The sequence below is a fragment of the Falco punctatus genome (genome assembly GCF_963210335.1).
Source record: "Falco punctatus genome assembly, chromosome: 6".
In the NCBI taxonomy this organism is placed as follows: domain Eukaryota; kingdom Metazoa; phylum Chordata; class Aves; order Falconiformes; family Falconidae; genus Falco; species Falco punctatus.
The window spans coordinates 29,665,097-29,686,865 of NC_137585.1; the positions used below are offsets into that span (position 1 = coordinate 29,665,097).

The 21,769-nt window shown below is 41.0% G+C and overlaps 1 protein-coding gene across 2 annotated transcripts in view; it reads left to right on the forward strand.

Annotated features, from left to right (window-relative positions):
- Positions 1–5,709: 5,709 nt before the first annotated feature.
- The window catches only part of TBXAS1 (thromboxane A synthase 1), a 231,251-nt gene continuing 215,191 nt past the window's right edge, over positions 5,710–21,769 (forward strand). Inside the window, exon 1 of one of the 2 annotated variants that reach the window (XM_080393576.1) lies at positions 5,710–5,996. In XM_080393576.1, coding sequence (XP_080249702.1) covers positions 5,899–5,996 — 98 coding nt within the window. In that variant the 5' untranslated portion in view covers positions 5,710–5,898. The remainder of the gene's footprint in view (positions 5,997–21,769) is intronic. The other variant, XM_080393573.1, reaches the window with a different exon arrangement.

Sequence of the window (21,769 nt, forward strand, 5' to 3'; positions counted from 1 at the left end):
TTCATCCAGCTTTTGGCTTGTCCTTTGCACAAGTGGAATGCAGGGTGGATGGCTGCGGCTGTCTTCCCATGACAGGTTGTTCAATCCTGACTCTTCTTGGCTGCTTTTCCCCCCTTTGTGCTTTCTATTTTTTCTTTGACTCCCCTTCTCCTGTTAGTGCAGCTCAAAGTACGCGATGGCCAGGGTTTCTCCAGCTGCCAGCCCGGGAGCCATTGCGCTGCTCTGTGCAATGCCAATTGTGGTGGCTAATTGCCTCCAAGGTGGCTGCTCCACTTTTAAGGAGGCTGCGTGTAATCTTTCTCTAAAGAAATCTCTTTGTATCATGTTGAAAGGATTCCACAATAAAATTATTGAACTGCAAACTGGAGAGGTAAGGTGGGGAATGTAGTAGCTAGAGATAGCACATCGAGCTCTCAAAATATTTCCGTTAATTGGGGAACACCAGCATTCTACATCTTCCTATTTGCGAAGTGCAGAAAAGGAGTGGGCTTTATACGTTTTGGTGTCAGTCCCTTGAGCTAATGGATGAAAGAGAAGTTGATAAGCACAGTTTAGTTAATTAAGTTGTAGAACAAGGTGCTTCTGTTCAGTTTTTCACAGTTCTTTTGACCTGTGGTCCAGCACTGAAACACAATTTGGCGAATTCAAGCCTTGAGTTTGCTATCTAGAATAGCTTTTCAACCAAACAAAGAAGGTTAGGTATTTTTCATGGTGTTTAAAAATTGAACTTAACAGAAGTTATAACTTGCTGGTTCTTACCGTGATATTGTTACAAAGGCAAACATTTATACAGCTCTCTACAGCTACAAGACTAGTCTAGGCAGGGTTCTCTGGCTTTTGCTGTCAATGTGGAGCTATTGATCCATGAACATAAATCCCTACTTATCTCCAGTTGAGTTTATAGGACAATAAAATTATAGGATTGCTTGAATCAATCAATGTTTCTAAAGCAAGCTATAGAAATATAAACAAGTTACCGATTATTTAATAAAGTCAATTTGCTTAGAAATGCCTGGCTATGGGCAGCAGATGTTACATTAATTTCTGCTTTCTCTGGAATTTCACTGGGGCTGCAAGATCTTAATGTCACTATTAGGGAAGGTAACTTTATTTTAGAAACTCATTCCGAGCTCTCACAGCAAGAGGAAGAAACTGTCATTCCTTTTGACCACAAAATCCGTGCTATTTCTAAGTGGAGTCCTTTTAAATAACTAGGATATCTCACAGCTTGTTGCTTTAGAGGGTACTTAGTACAGCAGCACTACATTTAGTTAGCATAATGAGTTTTTTAGCCCCTGTGATATTGACTGAGTTGGAAGTACCATAACTTTTAGTCATCTAAGATTAAATTTGTTAGTGAAGTACAAGTTTGCATAATATTTTAGCTTTCCTAGAACTTTAAGCTGGGTGCCTGTTTTCTGAGGAGCATTTAGGTTAATATAACCAGCTTGTGACTTCGCAAAACAATTTAAGAATAAAGTGTGTCTTTCTGTTTCTCGGTAGGAAGTGTCATGAAAGTGGCTTCCTCAGTGTGGTTTCACAGTTACCATGTTTGCTTTTCGAGATCCAGTGCACTGGAGTGATTTTATTCAAGGTGGTTCAACAACCTTCCATGGGCCCATGGTGTCCTTTTGGTGCTCCTGTCTTTTTGAATGCAGAGCAGAATCTCTATGAGTGGACTCTGATGCCTCAGTGGTCTGTCTGTTGAGTAGTTTGTCATAGTTTATCGTGCAGGAGTACAAAATCATCTGATTAATCTGCTTGTCAATCCTTGAACAGGGTTAGTAATAATTAAGTCATAGAGGGACACTGTAAATCCCTCTATTCCAATACATTAATATTGCCAGTACTTTGGCTATTAAGGTTGTTTTAAATATAAAAAATATCTAATGTAATGTGACTTTGATCTTTTTGATTGGTCTGCCTTAAAAATGTTAAGAATTCATTTTAGCTTTGGAATGGTTTTTGTCTTTAGGATAAATTAATATTATATATACTTACACGGTTTTGTACTTGGGCTTTGTTAAAGCTTATACATAAACTAGTCTCTATTCTTTTTTTATTTTCTTTTTTTTTTTTTTTAGCTGTTCTGTGGTATTTAATTTGCAGTATTTTGTGGCTAAGCTGTCTATATAAATGAATTTCGTTGATCTGAAGACTATGCTACAAATTTCTGTAGAGATGAACTGCTATAAAATTAAAACGTAACATCTTTCTAGACTTCCTTCATCTATCGTAAAGTTGGTGTGGCTCAGACTTAATTAGATTATTATAGACCTAAAACATGCAAGGTAGAATAACATGAGAGGAATTGCATTTGGTCATTAGCAGGAGTGCATGGTTAGTCTAGCTGGTGTAGTCATTAGCCTCTGAAATATATGAGACTACATTTTCCATTTGATATGCTTTGAAGACAGGTCAAAATCTTTAACATGATTTAGGTCTACTGAGAATGTCTATAATCCTGGTTTTTAATAAGATCTGTATTTCATGTCAGAGTGATACTTGTATGTCAAGCATTGCTGAGGCTCATTGCCACACTTGTATTCATTTTGCAGTTGAAATGCATTGTTTTGGAAGAGCATTTACAGAAAAATGTTCTTGGAGTCATAGCAGAGAGGGCTTTAAGTCATGAAGGCTTCCTGGAAAACCTGGATTGTCTGTGTGCCAGGTTTTTTTTTCTTTTTCAGTTGAGGAAATTCAACTTCTCAGACTTTGAATGCTATAATATACTTCCCTTTTTAATATTTACTGCTGCGAACAGCTGCGCAGCCTGAAGCTCTGGCTGTTCAGGATTGAACTGCTTCTGTCTTGTAGGTCTGCCATTTGCTGGGGAACTACAAGACTACAGTTACGGCCATGCTGGGGAGTGAAGGATGAGATGGGTGTCTTGAACATAAATTTGTGTTGAACTTTTTTTCCTGTTGTTGTTGAAGTTTGTGTTGAACAAGGTGGTGATCTGTGGGTTTAACTTCCTACCGAAGAGAGGAGCTCGGATGGCACTGTGTCAAAGAACTGTGAACCTTGGTAAATGCAATCTTGAGTGAAGCCTTGTGGAAGCAAATGCAGACAGTGCTGCTGACTAATAGCAGTCTGACAGGAAAAGGCTCTCTTCCACTTCTGCTTGTCTCTGGCTTCCTCCAGCATGCCGTTAGTGAGGACTTCATATCTGTCTCCACAGTTTTTGATACCATTATCATCACAGTCAGCCTGACCACCATGGCTCCACAAAAAGAACTGGGGGGCTGATGAAAAATGTCTGTGCTATTAACTAGTTCATTAGGATGGCATTTCTTAGGTAAAGAACCTTAAAGAGAGACACAGGACTGATAAGTAGCCTGTTTGCATTGCTGTCTGCACCCCTGACTCCTTTCCCCCTGCCCCACAAAGCAGCATTAGGATTTTTGTGACTCTTCACAGAGCTGAGATCTTTAACTCTGGGATGATTACTGCGAGGGCATTGGGTCTGTGGTGAGGAATGCTCCAGGTGGGTTTTAGAGTCAGTGCTGCATGCCACCCTTGTTAAGGGTTGGAGGTGCCAAGTTAAAACCCTTTATCAAGAAACAGGTGCCAAGGCTTAAAAAACAAAACAAAAAGAAAACCCCAACATCAACAACAGAAAAGGACGGTTGTTGTTGTTGGGAGCTTGATTATATGTTCTCTTCCAAATTGGATGCTGATGTGAGAGCCTATTTTCTTTCATAATGCGTGTGTTTAAGAACTATTCATCCCACCTACCTCCCAGTGTGAGTGGGAAAAGGCTCCAGTCCTTCTCAAAAAATAAGTGAGGTCTGTACTTGACTGCGTGTTTGCTGATGGGAGTTTTGCCGTTGACTTTAATACGAGGGCATTAGTGATCTATGTGCAGAAAAATATGACCTTTAATTAAAAAGTAGAATAAATTAAAGCACAGTGAAATTGGAATGTTGTTTCTTACCTTCTACACTTGTGGCAATTTGTTTAGTTTTTTGAAGAGACTTTAATGCATGTGGATATTTGATATTATGTTTTTCCTTCAAGTCCCACAGGATCAGTTGCTGGTTGGGGTTGGCTTGTGCCCACTGATTAATTCCTTGTATCACTGGTCTTGAATCTTGTTGCAGTTGTTCTTGGAGAACTTGGCAGCAGCAGCAAACCAGCAGAGCTGTTATTGACCCAGAATAGCAGTAGCATTCTTAATACAATAAGCAAGGTTTTCTGTGAACTACCGCGCTATTCTGTGGAATTGATGAGCTGCTTAACACCTTTTAGTTATTCTGCAAGGATATGAGGCTGCAAGGGAATTAATGCAGTTGTGAAGCACGGAGAACCAAAATAGCAGTGATTCAGTGAGAGTAAAGCCAAATCTTCTTAAAATTAAACTCCATTGTGTTAGAGACTTTACTTTTTTGATACCTATATTATTAACTTCTCTGATAAGAGCAGGAAATGTAATACAGTGATATTGGAGAAGCCTTGCACATTAAATCTAAGCTATTATCTTGGGGTTGTATGAGAAGAAACCACTCTTCATCTGGTGTGTTATGGGAATCAGATGTTGCAGAATTTCTGTTTCTCAAGGTTACCATATAATTCACAAACCTAGTTTTTTTGGGTAACTTTGATTTCCTTAACTTTCAAATGGGTTGTTTGGAATGGGTGGGAAGGCTACAGTACATATATGGGTGTTTCTAGTTTAGTAAGTAACAAACAATACCGGACAGCTTGGGAAATTTTGTCATGGGAGAGAGTGTTTACTTGCAAGCTGCTGCTGCTGTAATCCTGAGGATTTTTTTGATAACAGCATTTGGTAACTTTGTGTGTAACAGGTTGGTGGTCTTACAGAAATACTTCAGTGTTTGCTTTCTAATTGGACTGGATCAGGTGCTTGAAACAGGATTGAGGTTTGCAGGCAGGAAAATACGGAGGAAAGCTGAAGAGTTCATATACTATGGACAATTCATTTCCTGAACTGCAGTCAAAGCTTGACTGTTCACGTGCAAGTTGTTCAAGGGAGTATGACAGCTTGACTGTGCCAGAATGAAGAGGCAGTAGATGTGGCCATACCGATGTTAACCTTCATACTAGAAATACAGTGCAGGGGCAGCCAAAGTATCTCCGGAGGGGCTGGTTAATGGTACCTCCAAGGGAGGTGTCTCATTGAGCCAGGAAAATTTGCTGCACTACTCGTGAATCCGAGATGATACAGCCAAACAGTGCTGTCTGTGTGGACTAACCAGTGGGATTCATGCTTACTTATAGACCCTAGTACTACAGTGGGTTTTTCTGCTCATTAGTTTTTCTTTCTATATATGTATTCTAGTAGTCACATTAGAAGAGCTTTCCCCTAATTTCTCCTTTTAGTTGTGATAATTTAAAGTTTACTTTGTTCCATTCTCTTAAGGTATAACCAGTTTGGAGATTTAAGTCCTAGTGGAGTTTTATGTTGCAGAAATGCTCTGTTTTTGTTACTTCAGTGAATGCCACTGTTTGTATGCCAAGGCACCCCTGAAGGGTCATTATATTCTTCTTCTATGATCTGTGTACTGGTCAGGCTCTCTCCCCCTTTTTCCCCCCACACTTTCCCCAGTTTCCCATACCTGATGTATAAAAACCCATTCAAAGCACTGATGTCTCAAGTGGTGGGTATGTAAATATTTATTGGCATGACAGTCAACAACAGCAGGAGGAGGGAAATTGCTACATCCTACCATTCAGGGAACCTTCAAGTTCTCTCAGAGTGTGCAGTCGATGAGAACAGGAAAGGTTTGCAGTTTGTACTTGACTTGATGTGGTTTTGCTCTCTTGGTTCCTGTTTCGTTGCAGATGTCATTCATATAGCTGTGGAAGGCTTTTTCAGCTCTTGTGGAGTCTTTCCCCTGCATACACCACTCAAGGCTGGAGCCGTTGTGGAGGAAAATGGAGCCTGTAGATCTCCTGGTGTTTGCCTCTATAGAAATGAGTAGTACAGCAGTCACCTTGGCTTTGCTGGCAGTCTTCCTGGTCCTGCTATATTGGTAAGTGATAATGGTAATATGGGCTCTGAATCAAACACAAAGCCTGCTGAAGCTCCCCCAACATCTATAGAATCTTTTACTTGTAAGGGGAAACTGGAAGATAATTGGCTAGAAGGGACACGGAGGGGGAGTTAGTTGGGATGCAGAGGCTGAAGTAGATATGAAACTCATAACGCTTTTTAGAAAATTCTTTCCTTGCTGTATTTTCTCTTAAGTGCTTTACAAACAAACTGCTAACAAAAATTGCCTTAAAAATTAAGGATTATTATTGTTTCTTATTAATTTCTGTTGGCGGCAGGTACATTGATGCTGGTCAGAAAGAAACAGAGTACTTGTTGGTCCTCTTCTCTGTACTATGCTGTACATTTGTCCCTTTCCAGGTTTCTTGGCTTAAGTGTACAGACACTTTTAACTGCTGCTTGAATTTCCTCTCTTGTTCTTTCCACACAGAGTAGTGGATACAAATCAGAATAACAGCAGCTGTAATGGTTAGCACAGCAGGAACTGCAGTGAGCTGTGCTGAAATGAAAAAAACAACACCCTGTCCAGATAATTTATTTCAGAAATTAAATTAGCCAAACTGGGAGTGCTTTTCTGACTGTTTTTACTCAGATACCTCTTAAAATCCTGCCTTCCAGTCAACCAATGTATTTTGCTCATTTGTATGTGTGTTCAGGAAAAAGTTTCAGGGACAGAGGTGGGAAAATCCTCTGACAAAAATCCAAAGGTAATCTAGAAGAGAATAGAGATGGCACAATATTTGTAGCAGCGTAAATGACCTATTACTTCTGCATGTATTTCTTCATTCTTTAACCCCGTTGAACTTCCTTCTGTGTCAATGGAGCATCTAGAGAAACTGAAAAGAGTCAAGTCAAGCCCATATTTGATGTGCTTCATGTCATATCAAGTAAGTGGGTGAGCCGGCTTTCTTAATAAGATCTGCCCAAATCATCACAAATGTCTGAGTCCTACTTCCTTCAGATTTTGCTGGGAAAAAGAATGGCAGCACTAGATCTTTCAGTAGAGCCATGCCATTTAGATGCTGATATGTGCACCTCTTGTGAGCTTAAAGGCATGAGAGGGAGGGCAGAGACACATCCACGGTCAGAAATGTAGCTGATCTGCTGGTAAGATCTGGCTGCCTGTGAGTCAGCTGAAAGAGCCTTCATGCTTCCACATAGTACGTGTCAGATGTGCTGAGGTCTCTGAAGACACAGAACTGCTCTGTGTTGTAGGCTATGTTCTGGTGCATGCTTCTCCAGAGCCTCATTTTCTGGTTCAGTTTAAGAAAGGCTGTTCCTCCCCATGAAACGAAGACATGGAAGTTTAATACAGAATTCAGTCGTGCCATAAGCAAACCTAGCTCTAATTGCAAACTGAAGACAAAGTTAGACCAGGCTTCTGGTTTTGGATACTCAGCTGCTGAATTGAGTGCCTACCATGTAAGTTTTGAAAAGTCCAATTTAGGAGTAAGGTGGGAAACTGCCTTATGGTAGAAATGCCTCTTTCAGTCTTTCTCCTTTCCTGGCTGAAGGTGAGTTCTGTGAAGCTATCAAGTAAAGGAAGCTGGAGTTTCATATGGGAAATTGTTTTATACTCTACCTGCCAATGGTTATTATTAACCAATCTTGTTGCTCTATAGATACAGATTGATGTTAAGTAGCTTATTATATACAAGTGCCTATAGGTGACTCTTCCAATGAGAAGCTGGTGGTTCTTAAACCTGTAATGAAATATGCTGGGCAACACCTGTGGCTATTGGCAGGTTTTCCTGATGGGTAATCTATTCAGATCCATTTATTTCAGTAAAATGCAGTGACTGAACCTGTAAGGTTAATGGCTTGAAGCATATCTGCAGTGCGGTGGTTGTTGTTCAAGCCTGTCAACCCATTCATTTGAGAGTCTACTTTTTATAGAGTTTTTCTATACTGCATGTCTGTTTAAACAAATGAGCAAAACCCAATGTGTGCTGACAGCTTCCTTTATTCATGGCTGAAACCTTTGGTTCAAGGAATTATTTAAAGAGTATGTAAAGGGTTGCTAATAGAAATGCAAGTCCTTAATTCTAGATGATATTTTTATTGCAATCATGCTGCATACCCAATTGTCTGGCTCTTCTAGGAGCCAGAAAACACAAGTGTCATGTATGATGGGAGTAATAATAAAGTAATACCTGTTCAAGTTGTTTTGATGTTTTTGTTTTAAGCCTTATTCACATTTTTTAATAACTTCTGAATTCTTCTTTTTCTAGCTTTTTCTGCCAGCATTGTATCTTTTCAGAAGAGCAGTCATGGGGGAAGGGAGGAATGAGTATTTGCTGTTGTAAATTTTGTTATGATAATAGCTTATGATTGATCGATGTCATATTGTGTCAACTGTTGTGCGAGCATAAAGAATAGGCAGTTTGTCCACCTTGTTGGCTGTAAAAGGCTTGCAGGTTAAACAGAAGGCAGTTGCAGGTAGAGAAGGAGTCAATAGATCTAATGCACACTAGAACAGCAATATGGTGATGGCAACTGTCATGTTATTGAGCTATTTCCTTAGCATGATTTTTGTGGATGGGGGTACTCAGTGGTTTAAATGACAGCCATGAGCTGCTGCCCATCGGCTCAACCTCAGTCACTGTTAGCATGTGTATTGTAAGGGCAGCTGTGATTTATCACAGTTCAGCTGGCAGGTGGTATTTTGCTAAATTGTGATAAGACCAATCTCTTCACATTTTTGGGTAAGGTGAGGTCATATGAAGCAAGGGTTGATTGGGAGAGGGAAGAGAGGCTGTAGCTGCATAAAAATAAACTGCTAGAGAAGATACAGATCTTAGGAGGAAACTTGGTTGATTTGATAATTTTTTTTAGGCTGTTACTTATGGTACAATGATCATCAATAACTCTTTATAACAAATCCTCTAATAGCACATCTCTGATTTCTCGTGCATTGTCATCAGTGTAATATAAAGGTCATGCTTGCAGTGTATTGTGTCAATTTTAAGTCGCTGGAAAATTCAGCAACTATTATCTCTCAATGTTTGTCTTCCACATGACCCTAAGTCAGCTCTAAGGAGAGGCTTTTTAAGGTAGCTTATTTAACGTTGAGAGTAGAAAGAACAGAGAAGCTTTTCGGTACATAGTCTTCAGATTTGAAAGGGGAAGAACAAACCTGAGGTTGCTTTTTTGGTAGTCTGTTAATTTAAGAGCCCGCTTGCTGTCCCCCATTCCTGAAGGACTTAGTTGTCTGCTACCTTCCCCATGCTTACTGCTTGCTCTCGCTAGGCTGAAGTCTCTTCTTGCAGACTTCATATCACATATTCTTCGATGGCTGTTGCTACCTCATTACTATTGTGATAGACAATGAAATTACAGCTTTACCAGCCACAGAAAGGCATAATATGGCTAAATACATAAAATTCAGTAATGCTAGTGGCACAACACTGAGCACTCTTAAAAAATCTCTTGTCTGTGGCCCTCCCACCCTCTGTGATTTCTACTGGCCAAACTGATTATCAGAGCAGTTCTTTTAAGAGCACTTTCTCTCTCAATTGCAAGGACTGCTGTGTCTATTCTCTTATCTCTGTGAATCTCAGTTTTTTCCAGGCATGAAATAAAAAACACTTAAGGGAGGAATGAGGTTAACGTTTGCAAATCCCAGTGATATTCTCTATTGAAAAATGCGGTGGTATATCTATGCAACATATTGTTCATTTTCATTTCAAACATACACTGAGTTGGGTATCCCATGCTTGGTTGTAGCTGCAAACGTTGCTTTGTGTCTTTTTTTTTGCTGTCTGGGAAGGTGTTTGATAAAATGAAAGCAGTTTATCTTGCTTTAAAGTTTAATGTACCATAAGCTTAGCATTTATGAAGAAGCTGTCACAGCATTCAGATACCTGTGTTCAAACTGGATTATCAACCCCTTGTCTAAACAAACCAGGGTTTTTTTAGAAACACGGAGGTTGGATGGGAGGTGTTTGTTTATGTTTGTAAGATACATGTCTAATTGCATGCTTTCAAACATAGCAAAACATATACTAAAGGTGTTCTTGTCTGTTTCTGAAAGGCAAAATCATTCAGAAAGATGCCATTTTTACACTGAAGTTATATTAATGATCACTTGTGTTACAGAAATGTATAGAGAGATTGAGAGATTTGGGTTCCACTGGATCTAGATACTGTCCACCCATTGCATAACATGTCAATCCCGACCCAAAGCATTTGCAATCTCTCTTCAAAAAGAATGAAAACTAAACTTAATATTTTTTTTTCCTCTGGCCTTAAGCCTAGACATTTGCACACACTTAGATGTGGGAGAGACTTAGACTTGGGGGCCAACATGTGTTAGAGTTCCTCTGTTCGTACCTTACCTGTACTAGACCCCATCAGAAGTTAATCTCAGGACAGGTAGTGTTTTGATATAGGTGACTTCAATACTATACCTTGTTTGGCATTATTTTATGTTTTTGGCTTTGGAAAGGGCTCTGAAAAAGAAAGTTTAGAGATAATCTGTCTCCAAATAAAACTTCATTCTGGTTTTGAGGAACCTTTGGTTTGGGCTTGAGTTAGGCAAAACTGAGATCAAATAGATCTCAGGTATATATATTTTTTTTTCCAACCAGATGCCACCTAAAACCAGATACTGCACTGTTCTTTGTTCTTCAAAAAATCAATATTTACAAAAGGTGTTTGATTGCTAGAGCTCTAGGCTTAGGGTTTGAGTACAAGCCTAGGGTGAGCAGGTTATTCTCCCTAACACATCCAGATAATGCTTCCAGACAGATCCAGTATCAGGCAGTGCAAAACCTGGATCCTTTCTGGAAAGAGCACCAACTGTGTGTGGGTAGACTCAAACTTTTCCAGCTGTCACTGCTCTCTTCAAAGGCAGAAGGCTGCAAGAACCACTATAGCTGGAAGCAGGCGTGTGTATGGAGCATCAACATACACTCACAAAGCAGTGCAGCTCATCTCTCACATCAGGCTCATTGAGCTGAGAGGTTCAGAGAGGCATCCTCATCCTCGGATGTTAAAGCATGCTGTTTCCCTCACTGGTAGAAAGCACAGCTCTGCGAGGGTGAGGACTCGGGGGCTGGTGCTCCTGTACTGCTGCTGGGCTCTGGTCCTGAGCTCTGCTTGATCTTGCACATCCCTTTCATAGCGGTGGCCGACCCCAGCACTGGGCTCTAAGGGTACAGTCCCTCATTAGTCTTCCCCTATTACAGCCTTGTAGTTTCTCTGTTTGCAGTGAACCGTACATCAGGTTTACAGGGTCAGAAGGCAGGGAAGTTTTGTTATTTTATATTCTCTTCACCCCAGCTGTTTTGGTTTTGTTTTTTCCTAAAATGGCCATTATGTCAGTGGAAGTCATTCTGCTTCCCTCCCTCAAATGTCCCATTATGAAAGCTAGAAGGATCTGACTCAACAGGAAACATCAGCAAACTGCTGTTGGTGACAGAAAAAACTAACAGATTCTGAATTGTCTTTGTCATGCAGCTTTACATGAAGCAAATCTGGAATTCCCACTAATGTGTCAAATATAATTTGATCCCACAGCTGTGCAATATATGGCCTCGTCTTTGAGCTAAATCAAGCATCTCTAGGTGAGCCTGAGAAGGAGCAGAGTAAGCTACTGAATAATAATTTGGAAAAGTGCCATGCCACAAATGACTAAGTACTTTCTTTCTCTGAAAACAAAGTAGATTTCATCATCCAGAATGAAGTTCACTCAGTGCCCTGATTATGCTGCTTTTAGGTAAACAAAGTTCTTTCACTTTTGGGGGGAGAGGTAGAATGTTTATCCATCATTGCTTTTGCAGCTTCGGAGTTAAATTCTCTGGGATGTCCTCAGAGGCCGTTACAGCACCTTGGTCATTCTGATAAACATAGCTCAGCCTCTAGTGCTGTGCAGCTTTGGTTTTGCTTGCTTGCATGTCACTGAAAAACTCAGAGGCCTCTTATGTTCCAGTTGTTGTTTTTTTTGTTTTTTTTTTTTTTTTTTTTTTTAATTTACAGATTAGATGGCCAGTGGTGTTTATTTGAAGGCCCTCAAGTGTTTCCTGGTTTTTTTGCTTTTGTAAAGTTGCATTTTACCCTAACAAACCCATGTAAAGAAGTCAACCTCCAGTTTATTAATTCCTTGCCATCTTCATTTTTCCGTAAACCTTTTCATGCCTCTTCCCATAAATCCCTCCGGCAGAATTTGGGTTTAGTGCATGGAGATTACAGCATTAATAGTACGTTAAGGTAGACCTACAGGGATAGGATAGCTATCTTTCACAAAATAACTATATTTACCTATCTTCTTCTGGCATATTCTCTAGATCTAGTGTCCAGGGAGCATGCTGTGAAGCTGGCTGATGTGCACAAATGCTGCTAGGGAAACAGGAGTTGGATGCAGCCCTTGAGTGATCCCATTTCTGCTTTCCCTTCCTGTAGGGCTTGGAATAGACTAAGTCTGGGCTGGGCTGTGTTGCACAAGCAGGAGAGACTGGCAAGGGAGGGAATTACTCTGGCTTCTCCATCAGGCAGCTTCTCCCTGGGAGTCTTCTCTGGAGTTTCTGGACTAAGCACTTTGGTTTTAACTTCTGAACTGCTGTTCACCTTGGGGTAGGTTGCTTTGTTTAACTTGGGGATATACAGGTGCCTTGCAGACTGATTTTGGGTGCTCTGAATTAACTTCTGGAAGGTCCTGCCTCCATCTACTGACTGTGTCAGGAACCTGAGTAACTTAATACACTGCTGATGTTCCATTAAATAGAAATGAAATTAGATGGTGAAAGAAAGCAATGTAAACATCCTCCTTAAAGAGAAGGCTCTGCCTGTGTGAGGAGTGGGGCACTCCATCCCATTACACAGGGGTTGTCTCTTGCTGTATCTGTGCATTTAATTGCCAGGCTCAGAGAGGCCTCTCAGAACTGCTGCATTTTCTCCAAGTTCAAAGTGCCATGAACTTTACTCTTCCCTGCAGCATATTAGCAGTTCCTTTGACTACCCTGCACTGGGGTGACTAGTTTTGCATCCTCATGTCTCCAATGGGTGTAGACTTGTCACTCCATATCTTTCAGATAGCAGACCAAGTGTCCTGCTAGCCTGGCTGTACTCCCTCTTAAATGGAAGGTTAATTCAGTGGGCAGTTTTGGCAGGTTAGACTTCCTCAGGGTGATGAAACTTACGTCTGTGTTCTCCCTTCTCCTGTCTCCTTCCACACTGCTTCCATCATTAAAAGAAAGTTGCCTATATTCTTCTTCACTCCTTTCTGTCTTTGCATCAGGCTTCATCAATAAACGGTGTTCAGTATGTTTTGTCCTCGTAGCTGGCTCACCAGTAATTAATACCTTTGATTGCCATGCCTTGCTTTTCTGTAGGGAAGTTTTATACAGTGTTTAATGGAGCTGTCTGAGAGCTATTTTAAAATAAAGTATTGACATATTATTGAGAGACTGTCTTTTATCTGTTCCCCTTGATATACCCGAAACCTTTAGATGGATTTTTCTGTGTTATCTCCCTAGGTTTGTTTTTGGCTTTTTTCCCCATTGAAAACAAAGTTTACTGTTCCATGAGCTCAGTGTGTGCTAACTGCTGAGAAAGAGCCAGCAGAAAGGGCTTAAAGTGTTTTCTGGTTTGGGTCTGGAAATGCATTTATTTCACTTTCGCATGAATAGTGGAAGAGCTTGAGAAAATGGTGCTCAGTGTCTGCCTCTTCATTCCCTTGCTTTATGTGCCATTGCTTACACAGGTGACAATTTCTTTTAAGCTCTGCTTGTTTACTTTTTCTGCATCTATTTTCTATGACTGGAGTGATGTGCAGATCAGTAGGGATATGAGAGTTTTAATGCAGGGGTCATCTAGCATGTGGGAGATTCTCCATATCCATTCCTCTGGTAGTTTCTTCCCTGGCCAGTTGCTTCTTCCATGGTTCTGCAGAACCTGTGGTGTTGTCAGAGGAGCAAGGAAACAACAGACAAGGGATAGGGCAAACCCTGTTACATTGGTTTGTTTCTTGGATAGGAAAAGAATCTGTATTCTCATCAATGGCTGGTGAAGGACTGTGGAGAATGAGTGGGAACAGAAGAATATGACTCCTTATGAATTTGCAGTGGATCATTACAGACTGAGGTCAAGTATGTTTGGGAAAGTTGAGGCTGGAGGAAAGGAGCTGAACTGAGATGTGTGTTGGGGGTAGGGCATGGGGAGGTGCCTGTGTGCTTGTGTTGACAAGGTGAAGTCTACTTCCTTGGAAAGAATAGTGCCTTTCAGCTGGTAGAAACCTCATGATACTTGTTAGGAGTTGAGAGGTACAGGGAGGATGGAAAGGCAGTGGACTTTAGAGGAGAGAGGTAATTGGCAACTGTATGATCACAAGCTCCTGCTGTATGAATGCTCTTGGATGAGAACTATTGGCAGAGTTTGCACCTGTAACCCAAAGTATTCTTTTTAACTTATTCAGTAGCAATAAATCTGGTGTAATCTGTGCATGCATGTTTGTGGTTTCTCATCCAAAAAGCTCCAAAGAGCTTTTATGTAAACACTCTCTCAGTAGAGCTATAACAAGATGAAGAGGTTGTTGAGGCACATGGTTTGAAATGTGGGAAAGTTATGAAATACAGCCACCCTGGGAGAGGAATGAACAGCTGAAGGATCTTTAATGTGTTGCATGTGAGCATGAGGGACAGAGAGTGATGGTGGTCAAGACTGCAAGGGCCTTCTTCCAACTCTTAAAATACCAATGTGATCTGTTTGCTGTCCAAAGATTTTGACAAACCTTAGTTTTAAGATTTTCTGAAATTCTCATCATGGGTTGAGATGTAGTGATGTCTCCAAGAGAGACCCCAGTCTAAGCTTCATGGTAGGAAAACTGAGAAGCTGTACATTTATGTTAGGATAGATTTCAGTGAGTGTAACACTAATGTTCTTGATTGATTCATGTCTGAAAGTTATGATATATTGTACCCAGCATAGGACTCTGGGTTGCCCGAATACTTCCTCAGTAGCCAGCCAAGTCAGAGCTTTGGCCGCGTGAGAGACAACACAGCTTTAAGAAGAGCAAACACTTGTCGGTGGTTCCAGAAAGGTTTCAGATCTGCTCTGTAGCTAATGAAGGGGGGCTGTTCCAGAGTGGCATTCAGCAGCCTTCACTTCTAGATATGTATCTCGTTTGCTGTCTCTCATCTCCTCTTAAGAGCTAAGAATAGGTGGTGCAAAAATAAAGGATCCTCGGTTTTGTGATAGCTATTCCTAGCTATGGCAACAAACCTTGAGCCTTTCTGTTCTTAGAAGAATAGTGGTTAAAACCTTGTCTGTCTACCAGAAAATTTTAGACTTCAGGTCATTTCTCACAGTTTGGACACTATCCTCAGCAGTTATGTTTTTAAACTTTAAGAAGTTTCAATTATCAGCAGTAGTTAGGTATTTCATGGTTTCACAATTTATTTTCTTTCCTGAGTTACGACTGTTGCTTAATACAAATGGAAGTGCTATCAACTTGAGTGGAAAACCAGCCATCTGGTGTTCTCCTAGAACACAGAGCCCTGTTGTTAAACAAGAGGTGATCAGATCTTGGGTGTCAGGCACAGAGGAATGAGGAACCTCCCCAGAGGAAGGTTACAGAGAGGGCTTGGAACATCGACTATGGGCACAAGACGGTGGAAGGACCATAAGAATCTGTGCCTCCAAAGGCCATGAATCTTGTAAGGACTGGTGTGTTTACAGTGTAAGGATGTTCATCCTGCCAGAGCTGAGGCTGGGATTTGAGACTTGGGATTTGAGTAGTTTGGCCCTAACCTGCCTCCTCAGCTTTACTAGAAGCAAACTATTAACAAGCATGGTAAGGAGGCCCTCATTTCCATGATAGCTGGCGTCTCAGCTCCTCTTTCAAGCTTCCACTGTATTACTGATGGACATTTTTCTATCTAGTTTTTGACATTGCTAGGGATTCTGTGCAGTAAAGCCTTTTCTCCCTCCTTCTCCCCTGCTTTTTATTTACGTTCCTGAGTGAGAGCATAGTCAAGCAGTGAGCTCAGTGCCATGGAAGCATTTTATATTTTGAGCAGAGATAAAAATCTCATTCCTTCTATAAACAAAACAAATCAACAGATGATGCCCAGGAGAACCATTTCTCTATAGCCATTTTCCTCCAGCTGCTTTCTATTCTGTGCAGCTTGCAATGCACCATATGAAATACGTGTGTGCCTTTTTGTGTGTGCAAAACACAGGTTGCCTCCAGACAGTGACAGCTTCATCTTAAAAAAACAAACCCACATATTTTTTTCTTTTACAATGCTGTAATAATAAGATTAATAATAGAGTTGAGAAGTTTGGTTGTTTAATAGTGTATAGCTTAGCAATGCTAGAGAATATGCTGGAGGAGCTGCCACTGCATCTCCACTCTGAATGGGTTTGAACTATTGTCTGTGGGAGGATGAGGGGCAGAAATAATCTGAGTGAGCCTGAGTGCTCACTCTTAAAAATGGGGGGGATGAGGGTACAGCAAAAAAGCTTGTTTGGAGTTTGCTGCCCTGTGTGTGCTTGTGTGTGTCCCTGTGTCGGTGAGGAGTTCCTCTCTGGTGCTGCAGCAGCTTTGTGGCTGGGCATGAGCCTGTTGCAGGAACAGCCTGGTGGAAGATAACGAGAAGTGGCCCCTTGGAAGGACTTGGTTGATGGCACCTCTTGCTTTCCTGCTTTTGTTTGGATGTAGTGAACAGTTCAGAGACTCAGGTGAATGGCCAAAAGCTGCAAGGGGGGTTTGAGATCCAGCAGCACCAGGGGGGGGAGATCACACATGGGAAAGAGCAGAGGGTTCTGGATGAGGAGCTGGCAGATAAACGCCACACGGTGAGGAGTCACATGATTGGGAATAGTTGCAGGTCAACCCTTGGCAGAGGTGCAGCTGCAGGTGTCTCATCCCAGCAGCATCATTCTGCTCATCTCCCACTCCTCAGATGTGCTTTTGTACAGAAGGAGGGTGGCTAAGCCAAATGTTCCTAAATGGAGGCCTGGGAGAGTACTGTTTCTCCTTTCAGGGGCAGGGAAAGGTGGTAAAATTTTGAGCATTGCTTGGTTAATGGACTGCCTTTTTGCCGTAAATAGTAGCCTCTGAGATGTGGAGGAACTTGGAGCTAGCAGGGGGACAGGAGGGCAATATAATTTGGTAGCACTTCTTCTGGTCATCTTCATAAAGCATGGTTTAGAACTGAAGGAAAATACTGTGATTTCTCATCCAAAAAGCTCCTGAGACTTTTTATGTAAACACCCTGTAAGTATACATGTATGTACACACATGTGTATACCTTTATATTCATACACATGTATACATTTATATTTATATATAAATAGATAGCAAGTGACTCAGAACAAATAGCTTTTAAATAAGCAGCAGAACTTAACTGATATGATCCTTGGATAGATCGTGTTCAGTGCCCAGAGCAACCCACTTCTCCCATCTCTAGCCAAATGACTTCTGGCAGCTAAGGAAATAACCTTGGGTAAAACCAATAGAACTTTTACAACAGGGATGTTAGCTATTGACCCTGAATGTATTTTATGACACCACCTTAGATTTGCCTTGTATATCTTCATTCTGTTGTTGATACGTTGTTCTGCATCTTTGAAAAACGGTAGTGACTCCACCACTCCAGTATCTGTCATTGCGGCGCTTGGTCTGCGGATTCACGCTCATCAGCACTGGATTGTTCTCGGAGGCAGATCTGATCTGGACTGAGGTGGGCACATGAGACAATTTGGATTTAATTAATTGGAGTGCAAGACAAGTGATTTGTACCATTTCTGGTATGCTATTGAGAGAAGATAGGCTGTACCTGATGTGGTTCAAAGATTGCTTTTCCGTATTAACGAATTTGAGTTAACACAGCTTGTTTCTACTAGATCAGTGCTTTGCGTGGTGTAGCTGGGATGGTTTTGATCAGAGGCATCTTGCCCTGAACCTGGATTTACTGTATCATTAAAACAGGGTCTCAAACTCGCTTGAGAACTCAATTGCATTTACTTTGTGTAATTGCCCTGGTGAAGTTAGGAAGCAGCAACAAAAATTCAGTAGGAATTTCACTGACTGCCAAGTGCACATGAATAATTTCTTTAAAGCTTGTATTTGTGAATGTGTTTCCCAAGGTGATTTGCTTATGTCTGAGGATTTAAGCTCGTAACATCTATGGAGCTGGAAGTCAGAGCTTTAAGGAAATGAAAGGTAAGTGTTGTAACATAGCTGACTTTTTTTTTCAAAGAAGCAAAATATTTTAGGTGCTCAGTTCTTTTGAAAATTTGGACTTAAATGGGGGTGGTTAACAGTCAGAAATCTTGTCGCAGTTGGTGGCAGTGGCTGTTTATTTTCCTGGGTGATACTGTTTTGTGTCGAGTTATAGAGATGACTGTAAAACATAAAAATGTTTTAGTAAAGTTTACATGGACAACTTGTCTCATTCATTATCCAAGAAATTCTGAACTCTTAAATAACTGCTTTAAGCTGATTTTCTAGTGCAAGCCCTTTAAATTCATAGGCTGAGTTTGGCTTGCATTGCTTAGACCAGTGATAAAACAGTATTGAGTTTTTTCTTTCTTACCTGAAAATAGTTAAGTTAGAAATATTTAGAAATAATTTTCTCACCTTTCAACTTTCACATGGACCTTTTTCTGACTGAAAATGTTGTTAAAGATAATATTGATACAATAAAAGAGCAACCCACACAGAAACCAAAGCTGCACCATAAATCCTTCTCTGAAGCTTCTCACACGGGTTATGTAAATAAAAGAAAATTGATGCTGTTTGCAGAATTGTGATGATGTAGGGGAAATTGCTCTTATGTGATAGAAATTGTGTGCATGCATATGTGCCCATCTACCTGTCCACCCACCCATCCAGCTCTTTGTTGTTTTGGTTAGCTCTGTAGCTGGCATACATACCACAGAACCACTACCTGAGGCAGAAAATGTCCTTTTTCAAGGTTTCACGGAGGACCATTACAGTGGCTGTTTTGTCTTTTCCTTGCTTGGCAAAGACCTTTTGACTGAAAAATATATTGCTCAGTTCAGGAGGAATTACTGTATGTAGTCAGACACTAATGACTTTCAGTTGACTGTGGTGGGTTTTGTTTCCCTTTCCAAATAGTTTGTAGAGATGCGGTGCACTAAGGGCCGTTTCAGCACCAATGACTGTTGATCCCCAAGGATACAGCTGATTCAACCACGTTTTTTTTATTTGTAAATTCCATTGCATTTGTAAATAGCTGGTGGCCAAAATCATTATCAATGTGTTAATTTAAAGATCAGTCAGCGTTTTCAAAGACTGGACAGTTTCAAGAGTTTTCTCTGAGCTAGTTGGAGTCTTTGTCTTGTAGGCTGTGAGCAAATTGTTACAAAACACAAGAGAGTTGGTAGGAGTTTGTGGAATCATAATTAATTGACAATGTTTTTTCAAAAAACACATTTTCTAATTTAAAATAAGCTTTTAAAATAATTTAGAGCAGTGTTTAGATAGTCCCTCGATGCACATGGGTAGCTTTGGGTTAAACATATAAATAATGCTGAAAGGACTATATTTAGTTCCAGACTGATCCAAGGACAACTGAAAAACTGAAGGTCAAATAACAAAATGAAGAAAAGAAAATTATAGCCCTCCTTGTTCTGTTGTGCAGCATGCTGCTTGGCAGCCGTGAAGGTTCAATACTGGGGAATTTGTCACATACAACTATTTATGATTTGTACTTTAAGTAAAGCAAGTAAGCATGACGCGTGTGTACTTATTGACAAAAGCACATCACTGAGTCTTGTCACACTGCATCTAGACAGCAGCTCCTGAGTATTGCAGCATTTCTGGGGCCTGGATATTAAAAGATCTATGAAAGACCAATTAATCAATGTTGGTTTTCCCCATCCTCTGTCTTAACCTTTGGGCTCTAGCAGTTTCTGCCTGGAACTGAGCTAAAGTGTAGCCAGGTGCTGAATGGTGGGCTAAGACCATTGCTTGGGGTTTGGTTTTTTATATTTATTTATTTATTTAATTATTTATTGTACAAGCTATTAAAACTGTTTAATGAGAGAATCTCAGGTCACTACTGACCTGGGACAACTAGGAGTCTGTGCTTGAACAGGAATTTCTTTAAACAGCCCAAGAGCGGAGCTTAATGCTTCCATTTGCAGAGGTAAGGCAATGAGCTTTGGCCCATCTAAGTCAACCCTCCGGTGTTTTTTTCCTCTCTGACAGAGAGACCTAGTGCCTGTGCTGCTGACCTAGGCAGGATCCAAGATAGGTGCTAGGCTGTATTCTCTTCACCTAGGAAAAGCATTTCACTGACGTGGCTGCAGGTAACACTGGCACTGTTAGTCACAGGACCAGATCTCAGTGGGTCATGCCTATTTGTTCAGCTGAGGATCAACACAAGGATGGTGAAACTCTGAATGTGCAGGCTGACAATAAATTGATGGAGATTGTCAGTGATGTGAGTTGTGCAATCACGTTCATGCAATGTTTCACTTGATCTAATCTTGCCAAGCCTGATCATGCCTGCCTGTCCTCTTGCACAGCTCCCCAGCATGCCCAAAGCACTTGCCTACTGTCCTATCAGACCACAGTTTCTGGGGCCAGATCCCTTCCCTGGGGTATCTACTGGCCACTTTGCTCCAGCCACTTGACACATTCTGATTTCCATGCTTTTACTAGGGGATTTTAGTGGTACATGGTGTAATTAATTATTTTCAGAGGCTTTATTCCCTTTAAACTATTTTCACACTAGCCTTCCTATCCCTGAACTGCTTATGAAGCCTTCTTCAGTTGAAACTGCAGGGTATTATCTCACAGAATAGTGGGATTTTCAGATTGGATAATACACTTTATATCAAATGTGTGCACTGTATGGACAACATGCAGACAAAATATTGCCTGCAAGTTGGGTGAAGATCAAATGCATCCTTAGCAGTCTTCAAAAATGAATGGGAGTGTGTGTGGTCCAACTTGGCTAGCAACTTGCCCCAGGATGGATGCATTCAACTCTGAAACAACAACATTCAGAGGAACTGGCTTCTTTTTCTTAGATGGAAACCATGTCTTGCATAATCTGTGCTTTTGCAATTTCCCTTTAGATCAAGGATTTGCATGTCAGAGATAATGGGGAACAATGATTTCCTTCCAGTTATCAGCTGGCTGTTGTTTACATTTCCTATGAGCAAATATCTCTCTCTCTCTTTTAAAATATTTTTGCACATGGTGTGTTCTAAAAATAAGTAAAGTTAGAAGCCCAGTAATTAGTCCTGTCCCTTCAGCAATGAGTTAAATCTCTTTGGAGAAGTGAAGAACAAATTGGGATTTTCCTCAGCCAAAGTCCCAGCTGAGGCATCAGTTTTGGTCTGGTTGTTTCTTCAGCTCTTGAATTTAATATATGTTTAATCTCGACTGTGTTTCAGAGTAAGGTGTAAACTCAGTTATGGTCTAGACCAGGGGTCCTCAAACTTTTTAACCAGGGGGGCGGCGCGCAGATGCAGTGGCAGGCAGTCATCTGCGGCTGCTTGGTTTCCCCTCCAACCCCCGGCGGGGGGGGCAGGGGGGTTCTGTAAATACCGGGCGGTGGATTGAGGACCCTGGGGGGCCGTATCCAGCCCGTGGGCTGTAGTTTGAGGACCCCTGGTTTAGAAGATTGGTTGAAGTCTTATCCTAGTAAAGGCTTTAGAAATTTGGCCTTAGAAGGCTGTGTAAAACACTAATTCTTGCAAATGTGTCTCTTAACAGACATGTTTCTAACAAATGGTTGTTCGCCGCTTCTTTTTTCTTTCAATATTACAAGG